Genomic DNA, 10568 nt, shown 5'->3' with positions numbered 1-10568 from the left:
GAGGTCCATAAATTTTAATATCATTTAAACAACTTTTTCTCATTTAGTCCCAATTAAGGTCGAAAGAGTTCGGTTGCATGTAAGACCTTACTTTCCTATGAACTCCACTAATGCACTGGCTACTTGTAAAACTTCATTTTATAAAGGGACATTGATCTTCAAAACCATTAACTTTTGGCAATTTTGATATATACCACAAACTTAAAGAGTAGAGAGATAGTACCTAAGACCAAGGTCTCGAGAGTCCTCCATCGTATGGCTTTAAAAATATACTCCATATATATTCATTTTCCAATTATAAAAAAACCTTAGAAATCACAAAGTTTGAATGTGTGAAATTTTTTCCAACCTAACCAAATATAAATTTTTTTTGCAAATTTTGATCCTACATGGTTAGCCGTATAGCCTATATGTAATCTGAATTATACATGAAATGATATCATTTAAACAACATAAACTTGAATTCGAGGTTGAATAATATTGTGCCTAATAGAATAAGATATCCCCCCAGCGATATTATGAGTTTGAAGACTTGACCTTCTAGGAATCTGATATTAATCATAAAGTAAGTGTTTTTCCACTTTTAGGGAAAATAAGAATTCACCAAAAGTTTACCCAATAGGAACTAAAAGTAGCAGCCGCAGGTTCCTATGAACAAAAATAACACTCAAATGAAAATCCTTTTTTTTTTCCTCACAAAATGATACATAAGTGCACCTCACAAGATAATACTGCACTTGAACTAGGTATGAGGATGATTCCATAAATGCACCTCACAAGAATTGGTACACATTTTATGAATATATAGAGAAGAAATCCAAATATCTATGGTTTTACCAATCAGAAAAATACAAATTCGTGTAGGACATGACAAAGAATTATCTACGGAAGTGGATATTAACAACTGCTGGCTGCAAAAATAGAGTCTGTTGTACAGAAATCGCTAGGGGCAAAATCGGATGAAATAGAAACGACGATATCTTCTTCGTCCGGGTATCCGAATTCCCAGATTCAGGACCTTCAGAGTAAAAAATAATCATTGTCAGTTAAGCAAGATATCTGTTGCAAATCAAGGAGTAGTACGTGTTAAGAGCCATAGTTTAGATTTAGAGTGCCTTCGCTACCTGGTTTGATCTTAAATTTAAGAGTATTCGGTTGCCTCCTCAAAATGAATTTGATCGGATGGTCAGTGGACTGTCTGTGTCGGTCAGTTGCTGAAATCAACTGCATAAGTTGCTTCAAACATTAATCAAGAAACTCAAAGATTATAGATTGATAATAAACCTTAATCAACTCAGATTCCATGAAAGAGAATCTTGTTCGGTCACAAGATTAGGGGAGTAGAATGGGGAAGCTGAAAGAAACTAGGATGTAACAGCATGTATATTCAACTCTTCTCGGTTCAGTTTCACAGATAAGTGTAAATTACTTCTTGTGGACATAAGCAAAATGCTATCATTTCTTGTTCAAAAATTGGTCATATACTAGAGGTGGATAGTTAATAGCTTCTGGGAAAGGCATGAACACACCATGTAATAAGACATGGAATTTGGAAATCTTATTGTTCGTGAAAGACATTCAAAATTAAACGATTTAAAATGTTAATAGCCAATTGTATGTGTTGCAAGTAGTGGTGACCAAATATCCTAAATTAGAAGGATGCTGACTAGAACATCGTCCTATCTACTTTCCTAGTATTTGTTATGACAGAAAAGCAGAGCCAAGAGCTTGCAGCCAAGAGCTTGCAATTATCATCTTATCAGAAAGGACAAATAAGCATAAATTAAATTGCATATCAATTTCTACCAAGACAACTTTAAAAAGATGAAAAAAGAAATAGACCCTAACCTTTTCATCATATCGAAATAGTGAGTGATCAAAGTAGGGTGAAGGGCTCTGGGACTGACAATTGAAAGGCAAAGTAGCTAACATCTTCTTAACAAACTGCATTATTAGTAGTCATGTGCATACGTGTCAAAGTAGACAATTGATGGACGGTATAGAATAGATACCAATTACAAACCCCAAAATTTACCTGCTGGCAGCTGCTAGCTTTGGTTTTATTGCATTTCAACTGCTCCAGGGCATAAATGTTGTTTGAATGTGTTGATAAAAAATTCATGTAAAAGGAATTCTTTGACGAGGAATGGAAATGGTCGCAAAACAGCTCAAACAATGTGTAGAGATCCTCAGCAGAGTTCTAAGAAGAGAAAAAAAAAGAAAATAGTTCAAGAGGGAAAATAAGCCTCCAAATTCAAACTAAAATTATTCCTACCAAAGAAAGCATAATACTTAAGCTGCCAAACATTAACTAATTTGAAAGCAATTGGTTTGTGAATATGAATGGGAAACAAAATTATTACAAGCTCTGCTTAGCAAGGCTTCAGGAGTAGCCAAATGGTTACAGACCTGATAGAATGAAATTATTTCCGTCGTCTCCATATTATATACAGCAAAGAATGCGGGATGGTTATCTGTATTTCGTGCCATCTGCAGCACAGTGAATCAAATTAGGAAGTAGGAACCAAGCCTAAGTCTAAAGCCACTTAACAATGATAATCAGAGGCCTTTAATAGGATTATGAGCAATGGATCAGCAACCAGCTAGTGGTTATTTCTGCAACGTATCATCTAAATTACCATAACTAGAAACGTTGGTGGGCCATGTGCAGGTTTTTGTGTAAACAAGGATTATTGTGAGGGTAAATTATAAGGAGTGGTGTTCAAAAGATAGAAACACTCTCTATGGACGCCTAAAAAGGCAATTGCTGCGCACTTTTGGTGATGGAATTATCTCAAATTACAGAAGCCCTTCTCAACTGAAACAAAATCTGCTCTATTGTCCGCATTTGGTTACATATGCGGTAGCAAAAAGTATGAGAATATTTTATTTCTTAAATCAATCATATTCATTAGGTATAAGACCATAAGCTACATCCTGTTTCACTGAGATAAACCATGAAATACCTCCCTTTATCTTTAGATGCGTGTGATGACTCTTTCACCAACAAAAGAATATTATGACTAAATTGAATGCAATAAGCAATAAACGAAGACTCACCACACCATCAACACTGCCAAACTTTATTAAAAGGTGATGGCGGTCTAAGAATTGCACCTGAGCGAGATAATCAACTGCTGGTCAAAAAGCTCTAGCAGTACGGAAATACTAACTTGTATAAAAATAAAGAAAATAAATTAATTGAAAAATATACATTCAGGGGTGTGGAATAATGTAAGGACTTGAATATGAAAAATAGATCCACACCTTCCATATAACCAAATCAGCATAATCTTGGAAATGGAAATAAAACTTCTTCTTAAGGCACTGCATTCTCTGGTAAGAAGTCAAGAATCATAACACATAAGAATTTATAGATATAGTCCGAGAAGCTATTCAAAAAAACTTCCAAAATTGAGTACCGCAGCCTAAAGTGCTAACATTTCAGTTTATACTTTATACATGACAATGCTACTATTGGTATTACAGCATATGTTCTCAAAATATTTTAGGTGATGGCATGAATACTACCTAGTTCCAACAGAACAAAGTTCACTTAATGAATCATCTCATTTAAGTCTAGCATCTCAAATAAAATTTCCCAATTCAGGGATATTTAAGTTTAAAAACACTAAAGTTAACCTACAAGCCAAAGTTTCCCATTTCCCTTCCTTTTGTCTAGCAACTATCACAAGGCCATACTATATTTCTAAAATGAGTACTCTTTATGGCTTATATTTAAGGTGGGGAAACATGTCAGAAACTTCGTTACTTTTATCAATATCCATATACTTACAGAAGTCGGATCATGCTCTTCATTCCATATCCCGCGTAATATAAACGAAAGCAGGCGCTGCTTTAAACCACTTAAAAAAGAAGTCTCTGGCATATGATGGATACTTTCCAGACCATTGCCAATATTTTGTGTTGTATTTCTGTCTGGGATGGCCATACCCTGCAATAAGTAAAGAAATTACCTGTCGGGTCTACACTTATACCAAAATTCACCATGGGACATATAAAATTGAGACACAAATCACCTGGTTAAATGAGAGCATTCAAACATGAGCAAATGGATCAATTTATTAGAATGAAAGAGAGAGTCTTGTCGTCAATACCATTTTATAAACTTAAACTTAACATGCAAGCTGTACAACATATTTAGTGAAGATTGTAATTATATTTGATTTCAGTTAAGAACATCATGATTGACAGGAGTGTGGGACAGCAATATCACCAATAAACCTTTTGGATAATTTTTGAAGAGCTTGAAGCAGTACCACTTGCCTGAGAACTTGAATTGAGGAAAAGCTCATCATCTTCTCGGCAATATTCCCCAATAGATCTAACATCAACAAGATCTCCAGAGTCTCTGATTTGGAGAATGTGGATTCTCTGATAACGCAGAGACACTATAGCCACCAAATCATCGTACAAGAAAACACCCATGCTATGCGCCAGGTTAATATAATCATTGCAGAAAACCCTCTCATCAAGTATTACTCCATCTTCCAATCTATACGATTTAGAGTAAGCAACACTCAGATTGTTGATTCTATAGCTTTACAGGGTTGAAAATTCAAACTGCAGCAATATAATATTATACCAACCTTATAAGATGAAAGGTTATTTTTTCGATTGACGGAATTCCTTGAATTGCACCTCCAACCGCAGGTGCATCGTGAATTTGTGCAGTTGACGTTGCAAATATTCCGTATTGATTCTTCTCGGAGTACAGGAAGAAATCTTTGCATATAAGCTCACCACTGGCAGCAAGAGTGACACAATACAATTGGGTAAAAAAACTTTCGAATTTGTTGGCTTTAGAAGGAAGATCACGATTAAGACAATCGTCTTCTCTGCACGAAAATGACAGCCAAGTCGGTCTGTACACAACAAGATCCTGATGATTCCTGCTGAAGGTTACAAGATAGTTTCCGTCGTCACTGAACTTACGAAATAGAATGTCAGGGCATTCAATTTCATATATAGTATGACTTGGAACTATGTTCTCATAAAATCGTCTGGCACAATGGACCTGGGGCAGTTAATAGTTAGATATCATTCAGAAGAATGGATACTAAACAATTACATACACCACAAAATCCCCTAACTTATATCTAGTGAGTGCATACGAGAAAAATCCTTATAAAACAAAAGCTCATGTCTAACAGAGCATAAAGCAAGCGAAAGACCGTAAATTCACCCAAAAAAAGTCACAAAGCAGCCCAAACCGAAAGATTGACCAACTTATCATAATCAAGCACAACATTCAGGCTACACTGGAGCTCAAGCAGTGTGTGTCACCAAAAAAAGGAGTAATCTTTCACTTGTTCTCTCCAAAATTGATAATCAAATTTACATCCAACGCTAAGTCCAGAGAAACTTAACTCAATCACTTCACTCTCTCCATTATTATCCCTATTTTTTGCACTGTCCAAAATTACTTCTCGATGATACAAATTTCAAGCACCAATGTAGAAGATCACATTATCAAACTCTTCCGGAAACAATCACACTCATCTCTCTGAACATAGAGACCTATCTCACCCATGCTTGCAGCTAATTAAACCAAATATAACGGCCAAATTGAAATCCTGAAGCTAAACTAAGTGCAAAATCAACCATGAAAACAGCTCAAACAACAGCAATAACAATAAAAACAGCTCGAAATAGAGGAAAGGCAGAGGGAATAAAGCTTACAGAGGTGCCGGGAGCAGGAGAAGAAATCTGGCGCTCGAAAATTCGGGCCGCCACATTGTTGCTTCTAAACATTAAGTAAGAAAACAATCCCAATTCCTTCCTAATAATTTGTTTTTTCCCCTGAATTCAAACCATGTGGAGACAATATTTCAGCTGAGGTTGAGAGTGGGGGGTTTTTGGGGTGGGGAATTTGAATGGAGTGAACACAAGAAGACGAGATGGGGTAAGTTAGAGAGATGAAATGTGTTTTTGTGTTTCTGTGTGTGAGAGAGAGAAAGCAATTATAATTGAAGAAAGTCTGCATGTTAGTTTTGTAACCACAAATGTTGAGTCAGCTACATTCGATTCATATGGGATTGATAATTTTTATTTATATTGCAATATTTCTAAAATTAAATTAATAATTAGAAGTGTATGATAATGAAATTCTCAAATTCTTCTTTTTATTTGGTGATTGCAATTTCCAATTATTTTTTAAAAATTAAATTCATTGTGGCAATGAATACACGGTCCAAGGCTCGGTTCGCAAACCGGCCCAAAACAATCCAAGCCCAGCCACAAGTCTTTACGTCGTCGTTTTATTCTTTTCATTTTCTTTTACCTTTTCCCGAAATCGGAATAATGGGGGTTTAGGGTTTTACGACCTCCATTGACGACGCACAACGCTGACTAGCGGAGACTGTGAGAAGTTGCAGTGTTGATCGAATTGAGAGGATGGGAGAGAAATTGAGGCTTCATCTGGGAGGATTGGGATCAAACGTGCAGGCATCCGATCTCCACAAGACCTTCACCTCGCCGAAGCTGGGCGAAGTTCAATCCGTCGAGATTATTCGCACCAAAGGTCGCAGCTTTGCCTACATAGAGTTCGTTCCGGCTTCTGACAAAGGCCTCTCCAAGCTCTTCAGCACGGTCTCCCTCTTTCTCTCTCTCCCCTTCTCCTTCACTGTCTCTGTACATTTCATGTTGAATTATTACATTTGTGTGGGAAATGTGATGTATTTCATGCCTAGGTCCGTCTCTATAATATTGCACATTTGATTACAATTAACGCATTTAGATGGATTGGAACTTTGCCATATCCCAGAAAACTTGATGGTTGATATCATTGAGCTGATTTTATTTGATTTATATCCCGTCAAAAGAGTAGGATTGGAGAAATCTTAGCAATGAGGATAAAAAAGCTCAATCATGTATCTTATGCATAATCAAGAGTAAACGTTCCCCTTAAAGAGCGTTTATCGGTAATTGAGGGAAAAGCAGCCTGTAGCTAGTTTCTTACTGATTATGTACGAGTCTGATAAGTATTTATATGCCTGCAGTTGTCCGACTTAGTTAAACATGGTGAATAACTGGCTTCTTCTTGGGTAGGCTAAATCTACCTGATTTTGTGTTGGGTCTCAACTTTTTCTATGTTGGAATAAAGGTTGTTACATGTTGCTGTATAGGCGTCATTGTTGACTCAGTTACATACTAATCCCGAGGATTTATGGTTAAGTTAAATTCAGACTTTTGTAGATAGGCGGAGGCCGTGCCACTGTGTGGATTTCGAAAGGTGAATTAGCCTTATGCATATCAAATGTGAAATGCAACTGAAGTTAGATGTTAATAAAATACGATATAAGGTGAATATTTTATCTTGTTAGTGTAGCATCATTTATATGTTTTGATGAAATTCAATAGTCAGACATGATTGTAAAAGCAACAACATGCCTGCATTGTGGGGCAGAGAGTAACTGTAGCTATTTTTGTGGAAAATGATCACGACTGTTGACCTAGGTCATACATTTTTCTAGATTGAGCTAACATCATACCCCCAAAACTTGTTATTTTCATGCTTTAGTTGTTTTTAGCATTGCAATAATCAGTTTTACATTTGTTGAGTTTGTTGCATTATAATGATTTCTCACAGTTGGCTATCTGATGTATGAATGCTACAGTATAATGGTTGCATGTGGAAGGGGGGAAGACTTAAACTTGAGAAGGCCAAAGAAGACTATCAATCTCGCCTAAGACGTGAGTGGATGGAAGCTGCTCAACATGAGACTAAATTGCCCAACCAGAGTGTTGATGCTGATGAAAGTGTATGTGAAATGCCGAAACCCAAGAAAGAAGATATTGAAAAAATGCAGCTCAAGCTATTTTTCCCCAAGTTGAGGAAGGTAAATCTGGTTAAGTATTGAAGTTTTTTTTTCTTTTTCCTTGCCCGGATTCTTAGATTTCTTATGATTCATTCATATTATTTTTCCTATGAGTCTAATAACATCCTTCTACTATACGACTTAAGTTTTCCATTAGTTCTTGCTGATTTTTGTCTGGTGCATCTTGGCATTATCTCAGTATCTATTGTATTCTCTTGTAGCTAAAAGTGATACCTCTCAAAGGAACTGGCAAACACAAGTACAGCTTTCAGCGCTTTGAAGTTCCATCCCTCCCCACCCACTTTTGTGATTGTGAGGAGCACTTTGTACCTCCAGAGCCAGCCAAAAGAAATCATTCTGGGCTTCCTATGCCAGCAAAAAGAAATAAAACTAATGATCACGAGGTAGACAATAATGGGGTGAATGAGGAGGAACTTAACATGATGAAGTCAATATTGGACAAGCTGTTAGAGAAGGAAATCCGCTCAGAGATTGTGTCCAATGAAGCTGAACCTTCTGAAGAAATACAACATGATGCATCTTTAGCAGATCAATGTCAAGTTGATGGCAACGAGGAAGACCAAGAAAGCGAGGAAGAAGAGGAAGATCAAGAAAGTGATGAAGATAACCTTGTTATTAACATTGTGGGTCGGTCAAGTAAGAGGGGTAAATTGTTTGAGGATTGGGGACAGAAAACAAGTACTATTATAAATCAGGTAAAATACATGACACAGGTAGTAGTTCTTTGCTTATCACTTCCTATTCTTTTTGTGCCTTTAATGACAACTCTGTTTTTCTCTGCCATGAATTCCAGGATTCGTTGGTAAATGAGCCCGAGGCCATGTATAATACCAATGGAAAGAAGCAGGAAACACAAAGAGCTAACCAAATTTTTGACAATAAGAGAAAGCAGTCTGTTCGTGAAGACAAACCAAATGATACAGTACCTTCTAAGAAGAAGCGAGTGATAGAGATTTCTCATGACTGCACAGGTGATCAAGTTGTTATAAACACAAAAACGGTAGATAAAGATCCAGGCTCTATACGGTTAGGTTCTGATGTGGCTATTGCTCAAAAGAAAAGTTCTGATGTGGCTAGCTCAACTAAATCAGCATGGAAAGCCCTGGTCAGCGAAAAGGGGAACACTGCTTTCAACATATCAGATATCTTGACGAACCGTAATTCTGCTATTGAAACCGAACCTGGTTCTGGTACTGAAACCAAATCTGGTTCTGATACTGAAGCTGAAAATGGTTCTGATACTGAAGCCGAACCTGGTTCTGATTCTGAAGCTGAAAATGGTTCTGATACCGAGGCAGAATCTGGTTCGGATACTGAAGCCGAACCTGGTTCTGATACTGAAGCCGAACCTGGTTCTGATACTGAAACCGAACCTGGTTCTGATGCTGAAGCCGAACCTGGCTCTGATGCTGAAGCCGAACCTGGTTCTGATGCTGAAGCCAAACCTTGCTCGGATGCTGAAAACGAACCTGGTTCTGATACTAAAGCTGAACCTGGTTTTGGTATTTCTACAGAACGCTGCTCCAATGGAAACAATGGCCAGCAAGATCAATCAAGCAAAGTTCAAGAGCTGGAAAAACATTCTGATGCCCAATCTACTGAGCAAACTGCGTCTGAAGATTTATTAGCTAGAGGCGCATCATGGAAACGAAAGTCTTCATGGCTGCAAATGGTTGCAGATGCAAATGCAAGTGCCTTCAGCCTTTCACAAGTTTTGCCTGATGTAACTTTTCAAAAACAAGAGCCACAACAGTTCAAGGTGATTGACTTTTCCAGTTCAAGTCGGGGTAAACAAGACAAGTTTTTGGATAAAAAATCTTTTGCTGAAGACATTGGTGAACCTCAACGTCTTGCTAATACAGGAAACCCGAATGAGGATGTTTTTACCAAGGAGCAGAATACCGGTGGTCCAGTTGGAGGGCAGCTGAATTCCCATTCAACTGCGCCGGTGCTTGGTGTGAACCTGGTACCAAGTACTAGGCCTATGGGAGAGATCATTATCAGTGAAACTTGCCCGTTTATGAAGAGTGCTGATTCAATGAAGGAGTGGGCTAAGTCTAAGGCAGCTTTAAGTGGTTCACATAAAAGAAAAGGCAAGGAAATGAACTCCCTTCAGAAACAGCGTGGCAAGTGAGGTATTCAGACTCACAGGATGGCACTTGCACGGTTTCCTAGCCGTTTCTAGTGAATCTAGATGATCGTTCTCCAACAGTTTAAGTCCGATTAATTGCCTTGGCAGGTTCATTTATATGATCTCTTTATGTTGTGCACATTCACAGAGTTATGCCTCTTTGGATAATTCATATGATCTCTATATCTAATATACACCATAATTCTGCTATTTGGATAATTTTACCGTTATTTGATTTTTCAGTGAATTTACAAACACCATCTATAGCAATAATTAACAATGATGTAGTGATAGAGGTCTCTTTCATTTTCTATTTCTTGTATTACTTACCTTATAATGTCTTCAGTTAATTTTTGTTATTATCTCTTTATAGAATTTTGATTCGACTTCAGTATTGGGCATGTTCCTCTTGAATTATTTGAATATTCTATGCATTTCAAAGAATGAACTATTGACTTGAAACTTATTAATGAGTTGGAAATTATTCCCATTTTTCTATTAAAATTATGGAGTGCTATTCGTTATTATTCAGTTAGTATATTTCATTTTGTTTCTTATTTTTCTTTATTTAGGGT

The 10568-nt window shown here is 37.0% G+C and overlaps 2 protein-coding genes across 3 annotated transcripts; one reads left to right on the top strand and one right to left on the bottom strand.

The window, feature by feature from the left end:
- Positions 1 to 767: 767 nt before the first annotated feature.
- LOC121786008 (light-mediated development protein DET1-like) lies at positions 768 to 6005 on the bottom strand. Its single transcript, XM_042184513.1, has 11 exons — positions 5704 to 6005; positions 4611 to 5038; positions 4288 to 4516; positions 3797 to 3955; positions 3268 to 3336; positions 3061 to 3117; positions 2410 to 2490; positions 2036 to 2200; positions 1849 to 1944; positions 1125 to 1224; positions 768 to 1018 (listed from the first exon to the last, which is right to left on the bottom strand). The coding sequence occupies exons 1-11, from the start codon at positions 5773 to 5775 to the stop codon at positions 879 to 881; spliced, it is 1596 nt and encodes a 531-aa protein (XP_042040447.1). The 5' UTR covers positions 5776 to 6005; the 3' UTR covers positions 768 to 878.
- A 304-nt stretch (positions 6006 to 6309) lies between these two features.
- LOC121785815 (protein REPRESSOR OF SILENCING 3-like) lies at positions 6310 to 10250 on the top strand. Of its 2 annotated transcripts, XM_042184263.1 has the most exons (5): positions 6310 to 6612; positions 7641 to 7862; positions 8063 to 8557; positions 8656 to 9621; positions 9725 to 9925. In XM_042184263.1, the coding sequence occupies exons 1-5, from the start codon at positions 6418 to 6420 to the stop codon at positions 9788 to 9790; spliced, it is 1944 nt and encodes a 647-aa protein (XP_042040197.1). In that variant the 5' UTR covers positions 6310 to 6417; the 3' UTR covers positions 9791 to 9925. The 2 variants fall into 2 exon arrangements, with proteins under 2 accessions (XP_042040197.1, XP_042040196.1); XM_042184262.1 differs by having other exon boundaries at positions 6311 to 6612; positions 8656 to 10250.
- Positions 10251 to 10568: the final 318 nt, after the last annotated feature.

This window comes from Salvia splendens, chromosome 22, assembly GCF_004379255.2.
Source record: "Salvia splendens isolate huo1 chromosome 22, SspV2, whole genome shotgun sequence".
Classification (NCBI taxonomy): Eukaryota; Viridiplantae; Streptophyta; class Magnoliopsida; order Lamiales; family Lamiaceae; genus Salvia; species Salvia splendens.
Note: the sequence above shows the minus strand (reverse complement) of the source record. Positions and strands in the feature narration are given on the sequence as shown.